We start from the raw sequence: 19,151 nt of genomic DNA on the forward strand, positions 1-19,151 counted from the left end.
GAGGCAGGTCTGCAGGTGTCTATCTTTCTCTCCCCCTCTGTCTTCCCTTCCTCTCTCCATTTCTCTCTGTCCTATCCAACAATGACAACAACAACAATAATAATTACAACAATAATAAAACAACAAAGGCAACAAAAGGGAATAAATAAATAAATATAAAAAAGGAAAAAAAATTAAGAAAAAAAGAAGAAGACTGCCCTTGGGAGGGTGGGTGGAGGACACTTCTTCCAACAGCCAGGCAGAAGGAATGTCTGGCTCCAGAAAACCACCGTGCAGGGGAGGAGGGCATGGGGTGGGATCTTGGAATCCAGGCTGGGAACGGCCACCCAACAGGGTGACATGGGACGCCCTCGTTCACTCTCAGTTGAGCCCACAGAGAGCGAGCGCCAGTGTTGCTCCCCAGCTGACACACCCAGCAGGACAGCCACAGCCTGTGGCTCCCAGGCCTTGCTCCCTGCTACCTGGAAAGGAGCCCTCACAGGATAGGAGTCCCATCCCGAGGTGCAGGGACCACAGAGCACAGGGCTCAGGTGGAATCTGTAGGCACTAAAACCACAGGCAGACAGGGACCACTCAGCCGAATGCACTAGGTTCAAGGCCCGGTGGGAGCTCCACCTCGGGGCAAGCCTATCTGACTCTAGCAACACCCAGGCACGCAGGGACACCGGTCAGGGCTTTCTTTTCATATATATATCTACATATATATCTACGGGGCCGGGCAGTAGCGCAGTGGGTTAAGTGCACATGGCACAAAGCACAAGGACTGGCGTAGGATCCCAGTTTGACCTCTGCCTCCCTATCTGTAGGGTGGTTGCTTCACAAGTGGTGAAGCAGGTCTGCAAGTGTCTATCTTTCTCTCCCTCTCTCTGTCTTCCCCTCCTCTCTCCATTTCTCTCTGTCTTATCCAACAATGACAACAATAACAAGAACAACACGGCTAACAAAAATGGGGGGAGCCTCCAGGAGCAGTGGATTCATACTGCAGGCACCGAGCCCCAGTGATAACCCTGGAGGCAAAAAATAAGTAAATAAAAAGAAAGAAAAAAACATACATATATATGTACATATATATATATATATAATTATTAATCTTTTCTAGTGCGAGAAAGAGAGGGACCACAGCACCGAAACTTCCTTCAGCGCAGTAGAGGCGTGCTCAAACCTGGGTTGTCCACCTGGCAACACAGCACACTAAGGGAGCTATTCCATCAGCCCCCACAGCTCAGCCTTTATCTTGACTTTCTGACATTTGATGCAGAGGGTCACACACAGGGCTTCACACAGGAAAGCACATGCACTACCCCCGGCCTGTCTATACACTGTGGACATGACTCCTTGTTTATTTAATAAGACACAGAACCAGAATAAATGAAGCCTGATTCAGCCAAAGAGAATCAGCCACTTTTAGTAAGGAGATGGACCTTCTGGTTGTGAAAGGGTGTGTGTGTGTGTGTGTGTGTGTGTGTGTATGCATACACACATACATATACACACAGACTACTCACACACATACACAGATACAGACACAGAGTCACACAGATACAGACACACACACACACATACAGATACAGACTCACATACACATACATATACACACAGACTCACACATATGAAGACTCACACACATACAAAGACAGATACAGATACACACACACAAACACACACACAGACACACACACACACACACACACATACACAGAGTTCTGTGTGGCCAGATGCACTCAGATCTTACATAAAAACCATCCAGCCAGGGGTCAGGTGGTAGCGCAACAGGTTAAGTGCACACGGCGCAAAGCGCAAGGATCGGCATAAGAATCCCTGTCCGACCTGCAGGGGAGACGCTTCACAGGCAGTGAAGCAGGTCTGCAGGTGTTTATCTTTCTCTCCCCCTCTCTGTCTTCCCCTCCTCTCTCCATTTCTCTCTGTCCTATCCAACAACGAATGACATCAACAACAACAATAATGACCACAACAAGGCTACAACAACAAGGGCAACAAAAGGGGAAGAAAATGGTCTCTAGGAGCAGTGGATTCATGGTGCAGGCACCGAGCCCCAGCAATAACCCTGGAGGCAAAAAAAGAAAAAAAGAAAAAACATCCAGCCACCCCTGCTGCTCTGTGACCTCTTTCTACAAACACACAACTCTGGTTTCAGCAGATTCCCTGTGGGCGGGGATAGAAGAAAGACAGCAGCACTGAGAGGAAGGACATCACTAGGGGCCAGAGGGACAGCTAGATCCTTGTTGGGGACCCTCTGGCTCCATGGCTCTGGGTATCATGTAGCCCCTGCAAGTCTCCAATGCCAGACTGAAGTGTAAAGATGAGCTGGCTGATGGGACTGGTAGAAGGGGTACTGGGTGGAGGTGCAGTGGACAAGGTGCTGGACTCAGAAGCATGAGATGCTGATTCCAGTCCCTGGCATCACATGTGCTGGGATGATGCTCTGATTCACACACACACCACAACCATTAATAAATCTTAAAAAAAATTTAAAGATGAGTGAATAATTCTTAAAGCTATATACACTGGATGACTCCTAACGGTATACACATACATTTAAAAAATTTTTTAAATTTATTTTTTCTTTTGTTGCCCTTGTTATTTTTATTGTTGTTGTAGTTATTATTGTTGTTGTCATTGTTAGATAGGACAGAGAGAAATGGAGAGAGGAGGGGAAGACAGAGAAGGGGGAGAGAAAGACAGACACCTGCTTCACCGCCTGTGAAGCGACTCCCCTGCAGGTGGGGAGCCTAGGGTTCGAACAGGGATCCTTGCGTTGGTCCTTGTGCTTCGTGCCACGTGCACTACTGCCTAACTCCCCCTCCCCTTTTTTTTTTTAACCAGAGCACTGATCAGCTCTGGCTTGTGGTGCTGTGTGGAGATGAACCTGGGGCTTTGGAGCTTCAGGCATGAAAGTCTCTTTTGCATAACCATTATGTTGTCTATCCAATCCCACATACACATCTTAACACATGTATTTCATAATTTAAATATTGTAATGCTGCTCCCAGGGGAACTTTCTCTTTCTTTTAGTTCAGAGAGAGAGAGAGAGAGAGAGAGAGAGAGAGAGAGAAAGAGACCTCTGAACTGCTCCACCATCACAGAATTTCTCCTGGTGCTATGGTGCTCCCTTGCGGTGCTGGGACTCGAACCCAGGTCTTTGTGCATGGTAAAGTGCTCTGCCGAGTGAGCTATCCCCCAGCCTGTAGATAGATTCTTATTACTACTACTCTCACTCACTCCAGGAAAGGAGCCGCTCGGTCTTGGACCTGTGCTCCAAACCTTCACCTGTAGCCCTTTTCCGGTTTCTCCTCAACCCAAGAAGGTGGCCGAGCCTGGGAGGAGCCTCCGGGCAGCTTGCCAAATGTCCCCAAGGCACCTGCTGAGTATAAAGTCACCTCCTGAGTCTTCCCTAAGACAATCATGCTAGATAGATAGAGTTCACTGCATGCAAAGATTATCCCCAGGTTATAATTCATAACAGCACACCCCAGGATGCTTAGTAAGGGGAATGTAAAGAGAGAAACTGTCCATATCTGGGTAGTTAATTCACTCAGGACATGTTGATAACTTATTTTTCTTATTCTAGGTGTTATTGTTTAATCACTACTGGGGCTTCACAGCTCCAAGCTAACACTTTCAGACAGAGAGCAGAGACAGGGCCCGAAGCCAGGATGGAGGTCCTGGGCAGCAGATGCTAGACATGGCCAGAGCCTGACCAGGGGACACGCACCTGGAGGTAGATGGCAGCTTCTTGATAGTTCATCTCCCAGTTGTGTCCAGAGGGGCTCGGTGGGGAGCTCTCGCCCCCTGAGCTCAGACTGGGGGCCCAGGACTCGTGGATGCCATCTGCATTGGGAAAGGAAAGGGAGTTACCACCCAGAGAATAAAGACACTGCTCACCAGCCGTCCTTTGCATTCACCCTCCCATCCCATTGCCCACCCGTCCATGCCAGCCCCTTCAGGCTACAGGCAGTGAGAGTCAGGGTGTTTCAGGGTGCTTTTTGTTTTGCCATGTTAAATGAAAAGCAAGTGCAAAAGGGAACACACAGTATGGGGTCATCTGGGTGGAAATGGGAGGACGCCAGAAGACATACAAGGCATCAACTTACCCTTACAAAAAGAAACAGGAGGGGGCCAGGTGGTAGTGCACCGAGTTAAGCGCACATGGTACGTAGCACAAGGACCTGCACAAGGATTCCAGTTTGAATTCCCAGCTCCCCACTTGCAGGAGGGTCGCTTCACAAGCAGTGAAGCAGGTCTGCACGTGTCTTTCTCTCTCCCTCTCTATCTCCTGTTCCTCTCTCATTTTCTCTCTGTCCTATCCAATAAAATAGAAAAAAATGTCCTCCAGGAACAGTGGATTTGTAGGGCCGTCACCGAGGCCCAGCAATAACCCTGGAGGCAAAAAAGAAAAGGAAGGAAGAGGAAAGATCAATAATTAGGACTCTGTGGAATGGGTTACCTACAAGAGGCGTGAGAGGCAGGCTAGGCGTGTCTCTCAAAAGGAAGCATCTGTATTTGCTGTAGACTTTTGGGAGCATTCTTCTCCATTCAAAAAGTAAAACTAACTGGATGTGTTCCCTGGCACAGGGTCATCTGCCACCCGCGCCCTTCTCTTGCGATGTCGCTGCCCCTCTGGAGAGCATGTTCTCCCTGCTTTTAGAGAGAAGAGGGATCCTGGATTGAGCCCAGAGTCTCACGCATGCAAAATGTGCTCTACCACTGGGATCCATCCCCAGCCCCGATCTTTTTTCTTTGACTTTGGCCAACTCCGCCCCGAGCTCCCTGATAGGTGATCGGGTTCAGGGGAGTCCCTGATCTCCCCACAAAAAAGACTGGTTCTGGCAGAAGTGATGACTCACACCTGATCAGGGAGGGTGAGCATGGGACTTAGCCTGAACCAATCAGGCAGGTAGGTAGAAGGGGAGTTGCTTTGTTGTCGCTGTTGGCAACCCTGCCTCAGTGGGAAAGCCTCCCTGCTACCACATGAGACATCCTCCCTGAGACCAAAGGCAATAGAAAGAGCAAAACAGCCATCAAGAAAGCAGTCATGTGCACCCTGGAAGCCATGCCTCTGCTTCCGAAACCTGGAGCAGGAGAGATGTTTCCTACGTGAGCCTGTTTGAGCTACGTTTGTCACAACACTCAAGTGTCTCCTGTAGCACCTGGTTAAGCGCACACATTACAGCATGCAAGAGCCCAGGTTCAAGCCCCTGGTCCCCACCTGCAGGGGGAAAGCTTCATGAGTGGTGAAGCAATGCTGCAGGTGTCTCCCTTTCTCTCTCCTCTTCAATCTCCTCTCCCCCCTCAATTTTTCCTCTGACTCTAATAAATAAATAAATAAATACTACTAAAGAAAAAAGAAAAGAAAGCAATGACAACAATAAGTGGCTCTCAGTTTATTCTCAGAATAAGATTCACTGGGAAGCAGTTAAAATAGGATGACAGTTTGCCCACAATCCACACTCTGAATGATCCACCTACATGATAAAGAAGTGAATGTTTGGGGGGCGGGTGGTAGCGCAGTTGCTAGAAAACAAATCTGTGGGCAGTGGCGCAGTGGGTTAAGTGCACATAGTACAAATCGCAAAGACCCATGCAAGGATCCCAGTTTGAGTACCCAGTTCCCCAAACTGCAGGGGGATCGCTTCACAATCGGTGAAGCAGGTCTACAGGTATCTCTCTCTCCCCCTCCTCTCTCGATTTCTCTCTGTCCTATCCAATAGAAAATGGGAAAAAATGGCCTTCAGTAACAGTGGATTCATATTGCTGGCACCAAGCCCCAGTGATAACCCTGGAGAGAAAAAAAAAAAAAAAAGAAAGAAAGAAAGAAAGAAAGAAAGAAAGAAAGAAATCTGTGAAGCTCACAGCCAAGCAGGAAATAGCAGAGAGGGCAGGAATCACAGGGCAGCTGGGTCCCAGTTATCCTTCTGACCTAGACCAACCTGACAAGGGCAGCCAAGCCTACTTATCTGGAAAGTTCTTCACCCATTTTTAAAAATTTTTTAAAAGATTGTTGTTTTCGACGGGTTATGTTGTTTTCGCCGGGCTGGCTTCACGGGTGGGTAACAGACGACCCGGGACTCATGGTGAGCTGTAGGCAGTATCTCTTTATTCATGCAGGACGCAGCACAATCTAAGCTGAGCTAAGCTAAACTCAAGTACCCCTAAAACTCACAATGCTGTCTTTATATATACTTGCCAAGTAGGGTGGAAACAGGATGTGACATAGAGAGGGTGGAGAGAAAAGTGACTGGTGAAAATCAGGGTGTGACAAGGAGAGGATCAGGGTGTGACAAGGAGGGGGCAGAGCAGGTGAGAATCCTATCACTGAACCACCAATGCCCTGGAGGGAGGGTGGTGCTTGTTAACAGCGGTTATGACCCACATAGTCAACAACTGCCACCTCTCCAGATTCAAAGGAGGTCTCGAAACTTTACATCGCAAACGCTAGAAGAAGAAGAAGCGGTTATGTAAATAGAATCATGTTAAGCAGGGGGGATTTAAACCAAATGAAACAGAAGGGGTCTCATGCATACCAACAAAAGACTTTATTTCTGAGAAAGATAAAAAGCGGCTGGCTCTCTCCTGACCCGCTTCAGTATGTTTAGTACTCTACGGCCACACAATGGTTCATCCATTCATCTGTTGACGGGCATTTAAGTGGCTTCTAGTTCTTTGCTTTTTCTTTATTGGGGGATTAATGGTATACAGTCAACAGTAAAATACAATAGTTTGTACATGCATAACATTTCTGAGTTTTCCACATAATAATTCAACCCCCACTAGGTCCTCCTCTGCCATCATGTTCCAGGACCTAAACCTTGCCCCCGCACCCCCCCCCCCCACCACAGTCTTTTACTTTGGTGCAACACACCAACTCCAGTCCAAGTTCTGCTTTGCGTTTTCCCTTCTGATCTTGTTTTTCAACTTCTATGAGTGAGCTCATCCCATATTCATCCTTCTGCTTCTGACTTATCTCAACATGATTTCTTCAAGCTCCATCCAAGATGGGGTGATAAAAGGTGAATTCACTGTTTTTAATAGCTGAGTAGTAGTCCATTGTGTATTATAGACCACAACTTACTCAGCCACTCTTCTGTTGTTGAACACATGGGTTGCTTCCAGGTTTTGGCTGTTACAAATTGTGCTGCTATGAACATAGGTATACATAGATCTTTGTGGATGGGAGTGTTGGGTTCCTTAGGATCTATCCCCAGGAGAGGAACTGCAGGATCATAGGGCTTCTTGTTTTTTAGGCCATCTCAACCAGAGCTGCTATCAACATTCACACTCAAGGCTTTGCTGTGAGCATACACTCTTATTTCTTTGGGGTAAATTTCTCAGGGTGAGATAGAGCATTACGTTCAACTTTTGAAGAAAATGCCAAATCATTTTTCAGGATGATCATACCATTTTGCACCCTGAGGGGCAGTCTGTGAGCCTGTCAGCCTGGATTGGGGAAAACTACTCATCTTTATGTCATTATCAATATGATTATTTGGTCTTTAATGCAAGGCCTGGAAATAAACCCAGGACCTCATACATGTGAATTATCAGCCTGGTGGAGCCTCCCAGGCCCAATTTTCCATCCTTTATTTTCTAGAGAGACAGACAAAGGAGACATGCCATAGCACTGCTCTATCATCCATGATGCCCCCGTGCGGTGCTGGCACTGAAATCTGCGGCCTCACACACAGCAGGGTGTGCGCTCTATTGGGTGAACTGTCTCTCTGCCTGATGAGGTTGAAATATCATTATCTTACTGTTTATTTTATGTTTGCCCCATCTGTTCTTCTCTTTATTTTTCGTGTGGGCATCCTATCAGATTACTGAACAGTTTGACAATTCCAGTGTATCATAGTGGGGTTGAAACCAGGCCCTCAGAGTTTAATTAGCTTTGAAACTTGCTTCTGCTGTCGCTGAGTTGCCAGTGCACACTCTCACCTCGCCTCGGTGCGTCCTCAAGTACATCATCCCCCTGCTGGATTAGAAGAAGAATTTCCTGAAATCATACTTCCCTTTCTCCCCTCCAAACCCACATGTACCAGGAGAGTCAGCAACTTCCAGTGGACAAGCCTGCTCTCTCTCTGGACTGTGTTCCCTGCCTGTTGCTAGGACAGACCTTTCTCGAAGGAAGTGCAAATGAGGAATCTAAGGGAAAGAATGAGTTAGCACTACTGCCTGATTCGTGGTCCTGCCAGGGAGCAAGGAGACCCCTTCCTTCTCGGGACTAGCTGGATCACCCACACAGTGTGCTCAGGACTTCTGCTCCAGCTCTCACTGACCGCACACGATGCAACAGTGGCAGCCAGCACCCACACCCCCGTCTGCCTCCCACCTGTCTTGTTCCTCGGTGGGTTGTGCTCCACTCCGGAGAAATTCTTTGAAAGGTGTATGTCAGAAAGAGAATGTTTCCAGTAAATTTCTTAACTGTAATCATTATGACTTTTTATACATAATTTACTATTGGATAGAGACAGAGAGAAACTGAGAGGGGATGGGGAGATAGAGAGGGAGAAAGAGAGACACCTGCAGCCATGCTTCACCAATTATGATGCTCCCCCACTGCAGGTGGGGACCGGGGGCTCGAACTCAGGTCCTTGTGCACTGCAGCATGTGTGCTTAACCAGGTGCGCCACCACCTGGCCCCATTGACTCTTAAACCAGATGCCATCCCTCCTCTGCCCCAAATACGCCACTGCACCCGGCTCTGAGACAACACCACCCACCCCCCCCATCACAGGGAGCCTGCTAGCCTGGGATTGCTCTGCTGCCACTCCCTGCGTTCCTGACTAAAAGGCCTCCTTGCTGCCCTGGGACATTCTAGAACATTCCACTAAGGGTCATTGTACTTCTGGTTGCTCTGCCCTCCCCAGTCTTGAATCAAGCACTCATCTCTCTCAGGTGTCTCCCAAATGCCACCTCATGCCTCAGCTCCCCTGTCCCCAGAAGTCCCTTCACCAGCACTCTCCGTCCCCCCAGAGGGCCTGGGAAACACTGGAGTGAGCCCAAGGGAATAAGTGGGGAGGAAGCAGGTGAGCCCTGTTAAGAATCTGCAATCTTACAGGGAAAAAAAAAAAAAAAAAAGGAAAACAGAGCTCAGTGGAAAGCAGAGCAAATTCTCTGGGGGCAGGGATTGAGTCCAGCCGTGGACTTCCAGCCACAGCAACTTCTGCTTCCTCTGATAGCTGGCCAGCTTGTCTGTGGGTGGAGGGGACAGGAGGAGCTGCTGGGCTTTTTCTAGAAAGCCATAGGCCTTTCCCTCTGATTGCCCAGGGCAGCACAGCTTGGGACTGGGGATGGGCATAGGGCGGGGGCATAGGCGGGGTTTAGGCTCAGCCTTCCGGCAGAGCAGCTGACAGCAGGCGCCCAGAAGGTTCTGACTCCCTGCCAGTCCACTGGAAGTGAACCCTGCCTCCCACCTCCAGGGAGGATAAGTAGCCATAGGAATGGTGGACTGGGGCCAGCTCCCAAGTGCTTTCTCATTGTGGTGGCCTCCTGGGGCTAATGGGTGGCTGAGGTCATGAGAGTTAGGGGAGGTGGGCAGGGGCCCAGCTCACAGGTGGCATCCAGGGCTCATGCCCTGCCTTCTGGAGATTGTTGCAAATATTCCTGACAAGAGCCAGTATACTCAGCATGAGCCAGGCAGGGCTGGAAGTGAGGGTCAGTGCATGACAGAACAGGACAGAGCAACCACGAGAGAGAGAAAGAGAGAGAGAGAGGGAGAGAGAGAGAGAGAGCGCCCAGGGCCAGGTATATATCCCCCTGCAGCCACGTCAGGCCTCTGCCTGTGAACCTGGACTTTGAACCGTAACGGTCCCAAAATCAAACAGGGCAGGTGGTTCTCAACAGATCTGAAGGCCAGGCCAGCCCCAAGAGGCATCTTCTCCAGGAAGCCGGCCAGGCCTCACTGCTACCATCCTCAGGGGGAGGCTGGGTTGGACCTAGGAGAGCAGGGGACACAGGCAGCCTGGAGGAAGCGGATAAGGGCAGCACTCAGAGGCGACCAGCAGGGACATTCCTGGCAGAGACATTCCAGAAAGCACCCGCGTGTCCTGTGCTTCAGGGACAGGCTGTCCTATGGTGCTGGCTCTGGGTCCAGGGAGGGCACGTCGAGGCTCTGGTAGGAGAGCAGTGCCACCACAGTGGCAGACAGGCAGGGCAGGGTGACCTGTGAGCACAGATGGCGGCTGCTTGCGCTGATGTCACAGGGCCTGGTGCTCCTGCAAACAGCTGGCCGCTCACAGGCGGAAACGGCCCTGCAGGGAGTCAGGGAGCTGGAGCGCAGTGTGGGGCACTGGCGGCTCCTAGATGCTTCCATCTGGCGGCGGAGTAAAGTGGCCCCGGGAGGGAATGAGGGGAGGGAGGCTGGGGCTGGTGGGGCTGGGGCCAGCAGGAGGCTGCTCTGCGTGAATGGCTCCCCAGCCCCCCAGAATCCAGGGGAGCAGCCCTTCAGAAAGGGCCAGGACAGCAGGGATCCAGGCTCCTGTCTCCTCCCCTCCTCTATTGTGTGCACAGCTTACTCATGCACACACGCCCTGCACAATATCTTCTTCAAGACCAAAACACAGCCCGGGGTGCCCCCATCCTCAGCCAGCTGCCCCCCAGTTCAAGATACCCACTCGACTCCCAGAGAGCCTGTTTCTCCACTTGTCACCTGGGATGGGAGCCCAGGGGCACCAACGGCCCAGGTGGCACCATGCTCTCCCAACCCTGAGAACAAGGGGGCCCCAGTGCTAGGTCCATGTCTGCAGAGAGGCAAAGTCAAGCCCAGAGAGGCTGAGTGATTCACCCAAGGTCACAGAGCCAGGAAGTAGCAGCCTCCCAGTCTCTCCCAACCGCTTCTACATTGGAGGAAGGCTGGGCAGACTGCATAGTGGTTCTTAAAAGACCATGCCTGAGACTCCAAGGTCCCAGGTTCAACCTCAGCACCACCATAAGCGAAAACTGAGCTTAGAGACGAGTGCCAACCCCCACCAAGTGTAGGGTGCTCTCCTGACGCTGGTACCAGCAGCATGACACAGGGACTCCCAGAGTGTGCTCCATGGGAAGGCTGGGTGGGACATTATGGGAGGGTGACAGTCCTCCCTGGTAAGAGGAGACTGGGCAAGAGACACTACCCAAAAGGAGAGCAGAGAGGAAGCTCCCCCCCCCCCCACACACACACCTCTGTCCAGGCCTCCTCACTCAATCGTCAGCAGATCTGCAACCTCAAAACACACCAGAAGAGGCCCCACGTCCCCTGCCCCGTGACCACGTAGCCCTCCAGGAAAGGCGGGCTGGCAACGAGCCCATCCCGATCACGCCTGGCCTCCAGCCCCTCTACCAGCCCCACCACAGGCTCATAGCAGAGCAGGGAAGGGGAGATGAGAGGCACCCCCAGAGCAGCACTCTGGGTGCTTTCTAGAAGCAGGAAAACCAGACCCTCAGATCAGACAGGCTGAGAATACGTCTGGGAGGGCACAGAGCCAGAGGCCAGGCTGACACAGGAGGGACCCAGGAGCCCGTGCTCCATGGACTGTGCATTAGACAAGGCCCAGGTGGCACCATGCTCTCCCAACCCTGAGAACAAGGGGGCCCCAGTGTTAGGTCCATGTCTGCAGAGAGGCAAAGTCAAGCCCAGAGAGGCTGAGTGATTCACCCAAGGTCACAGAGCGAGAAGTAGCAGCCTCCCAGTCTCTCCCAACCGCTTCTACACTGGAGGAGGGCTGGGCAGACTGCATAGTGGTTCTTAAAAGACTCTCATGGCTGAGACTCCAAGGTCCCAGGTTCAACCCCAGCACCGCCATAAGCCAAAACTAAGCAGTACTCTTGTCAGTCTCTCTGAGATAGTCACAATTCCAGGGAGCAGGCTGGAAGCCCCTTGAATGAGACTGAATCTTTGCCATCAGGTGCACCTTCCGGATCCCCAGCCTGCCTGAGGGGTTCAGCATGAAGAAACAGCCTACCCTCCTATGCAAACATTCTTTGGAGACAGCACCCATGGTTCCTTTTCAAGGGCAGGCCCCAGGGGCAGGGCAGTCAGGCTGCCGAGGCCCCATTACCACCCTTCATGGCCGAGACACAGCCTGGCAGCGTTCCTTCTCAGAGGCCGAGCCGGAACTTGTGTCCAGATGTCTGCAGGTGACTCCAGGCAGGTGGGCCGTGTTACCTCCTGCTCTCACTGGCGAATCTGTGCAGCTGTTGTCTCTGCCTCTCTGAGCTGTTTCCTTCTTTCCTTCCTTCGGTTTACTAGGAAACAAAGGGCATTTGCTCACAGGATCCCTCGGCACTGAGCACTCACTGAGCACTCACCGTGTGCAAAGTGCCGGCTTCTAAACATCATCTGTAAAGATGCCGCCGTCTCAAAGGGCCCACACTCCGCGGGCTTGCACACGTGGCGAGTGGATGCTGGCAAACTCCACTCTGTTTACCCAGCGAGGAGCTGGCACCTGCGCCAACAGCTGTTCCCTCTTCACTTGGAGGCGTCAGAAATGCTAATTGCCAGGCCTCAGGGAGCAAGAGGAAAGGGGGGGCGTCTTCAGAAGGCTTCGCTGGCACTTCCCTGGCCCCTGCAAAAGGCCGATGGAGGAGTGGGGCCAGCAGTGAGCCCACTGCCACTCAGGCTCTGGGGTCCCAGGGGTGACTTCCACTCGGCCAGGGTCAAAGGGCAGTGGAGCACCCCATTGGGTACTGGCGGGGCCTGGCTTCTGGGAAGGCCGGCCAAGCCTCAGCATCTGGGTCTGCGGCAGCTGGTGTTCTGCTCAGAAGAGCAGTGATAGGGACAGGTGGAGGGTGGGAGTGGGGGGTAAGTAGGGGGGTATGGGGAGGAGGCAAATGAAGGGCACTGGTCCCCCCAAGGAAGGAACAACACTTGAAGCCTGCACCCCCAGCAAGCTGACAGCCTGGGTTTGCCTTTCCTTCCTTCTTCCTCAGTTCCCCTTTCTGTCACAGGGGAAAGTAGACCCCAAGAAGGCCCCACCAACAGAGGAGAATGCAACAGATGCAGAGCTGAGTGCTCCCTGCAGAGCCCGGGGGTGGGAGGGGGGTCAGGAAGTGGACAGACTGTTTCTCAACTGGGTACCATGAGCTCCTGAAGAAAATGCCCAGGATCAGAGGCAGTCAGAACACGGAGTGCAAGGCCCAGATTTAGAGTCCAAGAGACCTGATTTGGGGCTCAGGAGAGAGGGACCTGAAAGTCAGACCTACCAACGGGGCCGGCTCCATGAGCTGGCGAGTGACACTGCCCGTCAATCTCTATGCCAGCCCCTCGTGGAGACGCTCCGGGCCCGGGTGACAGATGACGGCAAAGGGAAGGCTCACAAGGAGTCGAGGCTGCGCAGCTAAGTGAGTGGCGACACCTGGGGCTCCCCACCACCCTGTCTCCAAACCTGTGGGTCCTACTTGTGCAGGGACAGAGTGTGATCTTTCAGAAGTGAAGGGTACAGAAACAACAGCTCACTCACGGCCCAGGCTCATTGGCCCAGCAACCCAGCAGGCAGGCGGGCGCAGAGAAAAAGCCGCAATTCCAAAGGAGAAAGCACAAGGCAGGGCCAGCCAAGAGTGAGCAGACAGCCTGCAAGAGGGGGCCCTGGGGAGTCACAGAGAGGTGACATCACTCTGGCCGCCGACCACCCACGAGTGAAGGCCAATGCATCCAGCTGGCTGGGGAGGCTCTAAGCCGAGTACAGCTGACAGGCCAAGCAGGCTTCCAACCAGAGAGGGAGGACCCGGGCCAAGGTGGGGAAAGCAAGCCAACCAAATGCCAGATGAACAGGCGAGAGAGATGGCCGGCATGGGAACTGGGAGGGGCTGGAGAGGGGTCCTGTGCTCACAGGGGACCCAGGTGACGTGGCCATACCAGGACCCATGTGGGCCCTGGGAGGGTAGTCACACACTGAGCCCCATTATCAGGCCATGTTGGGTGGATAAGCAGGGCCAGCCCTGCCTGGTCACATGGAGCAGCTGAATCTTCTCTGTCACCCTAGTTGTCTCTGGGGGTTGGCTCAGCAGTGACAGACAGAGACACTATGGGGCCCTGCGTGTTTCAGGGGCCCGGTGACTCACTCCCAGAGTCAAGACTTCACGTCAGTTTGCTGAGAGGCCGGGGCGTGTGTTGGCAAGTCAGGGCCATGCCTTTGAGGAGCTTGGACAACCAGAAAGAGGCCAGGGTGTGTGAGATGATGACACCCAGAGCAATGGGCGGGACCCCACACCTCGGCCACTGGGGTCACCTTGTGGGTGTCACAGAGACACAGGGAGAGAAAATGCACTAACGGGCTGGACCCTGATGGCAGGAAACATGACTCACAGAACCAGACTTGACCTGGGGACTAGGCCATCAGGACTTTCCCCAGCCTGGCTCTTCCAAATACCATTTCCTCTAAAAGAAAAAAAGAAAAAAAAATTGGCAGGGGGGCGTGAAATAGCTCACTTGGATAGCACACTGCTTTGCCATGTGTTAGAGCCAGGCTTGAGTCCAGCCCCCACTGCACTGAAGGAAGCCCCAATGCTGTCATCTCTTTCTCTTTTACTTTCTCCTATCTTTGCCTCTGCCTACTGTTTCTATCTAAAATAATAATTATTATTATTTTATTGTAAGTGGCCTAGGAGGTGGTACAGTAGCCAGAGCTTCGGACTTAAAAATAGAAGGTCCCAGGAATTGGGCAGTAGCGCAGCAGGTTAAGCTCCAGGACCGGCTTAAGGATCCCGGTTCTAGCCTCCGGCTCCCCACCTGCAGGGGAGTCGCTTCACAAGCAGTGAAGCAGGTCTGCAGGTGTCTATCTTTCTCTCCCCCTGTCTTCCCGTCCTCTCTCCATTCTTCTCTGTCCTATCCAACAACAGCGATATCAATACCCACAACAATAACTACAACAATAAAACAACAAGGGCAACAAAAGGAAATAAATATATAAATACAAGGTCCCAAGTTCGATCCCTGGCATTCCATATGTCTGGTTTTCTCTTTCTCGTGTTAATATGTGTTTAATTGAAGATATATTTATTTCATGAGAACAAGGTGAGAGCACACCTCCACTTCACATATGCAGTGCCAGGGATCAAACCCTGGACCCCACGCGTACAAGTCCTGTGCTCTACCTGCTGAGCCACTTCCCAGCCGGCTGCTGCTCTCTCCGTCTTTGAAGCTGTGTTATGGCACAAAGCAAACACGGATTCAGAACATAAGCTAGGGATCCATCGATCACAGGCAGGTGCTGAGGAGGTAACACCCTAAGTGTGGGGTAGGGTAGGGACAGGAGATGAAGGCATTCATTACTCTCCCAACCAGATTAGGGGGAAGGGGGAGCAAAGGTCTTCAGCTACAGAAAGCAGTGAGACCATGTAGGGTATGCAAACCTGTCATGGGGAGATAAGGAACAAGAATCTTAGGCCAGGAGAGGGGTGGGGAGATACACACACAGAAGCAGGGAACGAACACACACACACACACACACACACACACACACACACACACACACACACACACACACACACAGTGCGCCCAGGGCTGCTGAGAGGTCTGTAATTAAGATTCCTGATTATGGGGAGCAGTTGGTGTTGGGGGACCCTGGGTGGGGCCAGGTGAATGAGTGTTACATTTCTCCTGGCCTGGAAAGAGTAGGGCCAGGCCTGGTGTACAGGACAAGGAACAGGAGGGATGTGGCCTGTCTGGTCTGAGGACTTTGGCCCACACTCCCCACCAGACCTGTCCCCGTTTCCCTGACTACACTTAGAGCTTCCAGAACTTCCGAGGGCAGAGAGGCTGGCAGGGTGATGGTGGAGGCTCCCTGTGGGCGAGGGCCGGCAACAGCGTGCCTCTCCCTCCATACGGCCCTCTCCACTCCTCAGACAGCAACCCTGCATAGACTTCCGAGTGGGTGTTTGGACCGGTACCCCAAGGAATTGTCCAGCACACACCCACCAGACTCACGGGACATGCTTTTAAGTGTCCCAAACATCAACCACAGCTTAGGAAGCCACCAGACTCTGCTTGAGGGTCCCCAAACACCAGGAAGTCTCTAGGTAAGGCTGCGTCCCAAGGTCAACCTCAAGGAGGCAGAGGAAGCTTCTGCCTCCTGGGCTAAATACATGGGAAGGGAGACGCTTGTTGTCAGAGTGAAAGACGTGCATGCCACAGACCCCCTCAGGCCTCAGGTCTGATCCCTGGCACCAACATATGTTCGGTGCCCTCTCTCTATCACTCCCATATCCCCAGGCCTGAGGATCTGAGGTCTCAGGTTCAATCCCCAGTGCCACTATAAGCCAGAGCTGAGCAGAACTCTGGTCTTTCCTCTGTATTTCTCTCCTCCTCTCTCAAAATAATTAAAAAAAAAAAAATCTCTAAAAGACATGGGGGAAGAGATTTGGGGTTTTTGTTATTATTTTTGTTATTGAAATTATGATAGAGACATAAATAGGATGAGAGAAAGGAGAAGAGAGAGAGAGAAACATGCAGCCTGCTCAATTGCTTGCGAAGCCTCCCTCTGCAGGTGGGGAGTGGGGGCTTGAACCTGGGTCCTTATGCATGGTGACTTGTATGCTTTACTGGTTGTACCGCCCACCCCCTAAGAGATTATGTTTGTTTGTTTGTTTATTTATTTATTGTAATGTCTAATCCATATACCCCAGCTGTCACTTCTAAGTACATGCCCGGGGGTGGCTGTGAGGACAGATGCCAGCCCTTGTCTCCTGCCCAGGTTTTCTGGGGCAGGAGAGGGACACAGTTAGGTCGACACTTGAGCTTCCTGACCTACCCAGGTTGTTACCCATGGTGACAGTCCGCCTGAGGCAGTGCGTGGTACAGAATGGCCAGGGGTGGTGCCAGCTGGCCCTTGTGTGTCTGCGGAGCCGGCCTCGAGTGGAGAAGGCAGGCTGTCACCACATGGAAGCCTCTGACAAGAAGTATGCCAGGCAAAGGGGACTCCCGGGGGAAAGGACGTCCTCCAGGAGTCTCGGTGGGGCAGCCCTAGGAAACAGGGAGCTGGTGGCACTGCCCTGCAGACTCAGAGCCCCCTCCCAAGGCTGCCCTGCCTGGCCCTGGGGAACTGTCCATGGCCCACCCAGGTATCTGCTGCCACCACCAAGATGCAGAAGAGGGGATGGCATCCCCAGGAAGAAGCTGAAGCTCTCGGACCCAGGCAGCCAGGGACGCATGTGCTGGCAGTGTGCACATGCCCAACATTTGCAGCTTCTGTGATGATCCCAGTGAGAATAGTTCGGTTTGGGCTACTTTTTTTTGTTTGTTTTTTTTGCCTCCATGGTTATTGCTTGGGCTCAGTGCCTGCACTACGAATCCATGGCTCCTAGAGGCCACATTTTCCATTTTGTTGGTATTGTTACTGTTGTTGTCGTTATTGTATTTCGTTGTTATAGCTATTGTTGTTATTGGAAAGGACAGAGAGAAATGGAGAGAGGAGGGGAAGACAGAGAGGGGGAGAGAAAGATAGACACCTGCAGACCTGCTTCACCACTTGTGAAGCAACCCCTCTGCAGGAGGGGAGCCGGGGGCTCGAACTGGGACCCTTGTTTCGCACCACATGCGCTTAAACTCGTGCACTACCACCCAGCCTACCTTTTAATTCTGAAATATCTATTTATTAATGGGCGTGGGGAGGTGAAGCAGAACATCACTCTGGCATATGCAATGCCACCTGCACGACATGAAAGAAAATGGCAGCATAAAACAGCATGCCCCAGCCGCCCCAGGGGGACACCACACACAGAGCGCAGTGTGGTCCTCCTCGGCACTGCATGTGCCAAACGCTGTGTTTCTTCTCCCTCTCTCATAAACACATGCGCCTTTAAGAAAACAAAAAGAGAATGGCATGCCTTGCAGGAAGTATGAGTTTAATTAAGAAAAGATGAGGCCAGAGAGCGAGTGCGCCATGTGGGATGCATTTCTCGCCGTGGATGCACAGAGGAGCTGCGAGGGCACCGGAAGAAGCTCCGGTGCTGTGGCTCTCTCTCTCTCTCTCTCTATCTCTTTCTCTCTCTCTCTCCATATATATGTTTTTGAATGAAAACGTGGTCGGAGAGCAGTGGAATCACATAGGTGTGAGGCCTTCGGCTCCATGAGAAAAAGAAAAGATGAAGATAAAGAGAGAAGCCACTTACTTCCTTTGGGAGAAGAAACTTGAGCCTGAAGTTCCGCCACTTCCTGGTGGGCGCCTCCCAGCTAAAAGGCTGGGATCTGTGGCAGTGAGGAAGGCAGAGCCACAAGAAGCCACAGGCGGTGGGCCAGAAGGGACTGCGTGTCCCCTCCCACAGATGCGGGAGCAGAGCGTTCCGGCTCATGAAGTGCCCTTCCTGTGGCCACCGCAGGCGCACGGTGGGGGAGCCAACCCTCAGCCAGCTGCCACCCCGGCACGGCTCTGCCTGCAGAGGGGAGATGGCACTTTGTGGTGGCGGCCCCTCGGGCAGCAGGCAGGTCCCCCATGGAGTGGCGGGGAGGACCGCGATCTGAGTGTCGCACAGACCCACCGCTGTCGGTGACACCTGGCATTCTGCCTGGGAGCCCCGAGGAAAGCAGGGAGCAGTTCCAAAGCTCCCCAGGAGGCTGTGGAAACGGAATGGCTCTCTGCTCTCCAGCTGCCACCCTGCTCCCTGGCTCAGCAGGGCCGCCCACCAGTATGAGGCGGGAAACCATCCTGGCCTGGGTTCAGGACCCCCGCCCGCTCCAGAATATTCCAGGGAAGCTGCCCAGACTCAGGCCATGATGATGACATCCACAACTGGCCCTACATGGGACTCACACACCCGAGTGCACTGAACCCCCATCTCTCAGAAGGGGAGGCTGAGCCTGGGAGAAGCTGAGCCCCGTTCTCCACATGGATTTTTTTTTCCCCATTAGAACCGCAGCCTTGTGCAGGCGAGGTTTCCAAGCTCCCAGGCCAGTTTTTCCATTTCCATTCAAAGACAGAAGAAGAGAGATACCACAGAACTTGAGTTTCGCTTGGGCCTATGGCTCTCCCAGATGGGGCTGAGATTCAAACCTGGGCCTTGGTGCATGACAAAGCCTGTGCCCTGCCAGGGAAGTTAGCTCTCCAAACCTCAGTAAGGATCAGTTTCTTAAAGACTTACTTCTTAATGGGGGAGCCAGAGGGTGATGCCCCTTGTTCTTACCAATCCTTCTGAAAAGGCAGTGCTCATGGTTCCCTGTAGGTGCT

General features: G+C 52.4%; 2 protein-coding genes across 3 annotated transcripts in view; both read right to left on the reverse strand.

Moving 5' to 3' along the window:
* CFAP73 (cilia and flagella associated protein 73) overlaps positions 1 to 19,151 on the reverse strand; it is a 129,346-nt gene that overhangs the window by 40,645 nt on the left and 69,550 nt on the right. The gene's annotated exons all lie outside the window — the stretch shown is intronic.
* Positions 1 to 19,151, reverse strand: part of TPCN1 (two pore segment channel 1) — a 54,572-nt gene that overhangs the window by 26,415 nt on the left and 9,006 nt on the right. The window contains exon 3 of the mRNA XM_016190742.2: positions 3,734 to 3,849. Within this exon, the coding sequence (XP_016046228.1) occupies positions 3,734 to 3,849 (116 nt within the window). The remainder of the gene's footprint in view (positions 1 to 3,733; positions 3,850 to 19,151) is intronic.

Source organism: Erinaceus europaeus, chromosome 6 (assembly GCF_950295315.1).
Source record: "Erinaceus europaeus chromosome 6, mEriEur2.1, whole genome shotgun sequence".
Classification (NCBI taxonomy): domain Eukaryota; kingdom Metazoa; phylum Chordata; class Mammalia; order Eulipotyphla; family Erinaceidae; genus Erinaceus; species Erinaceus europaeus.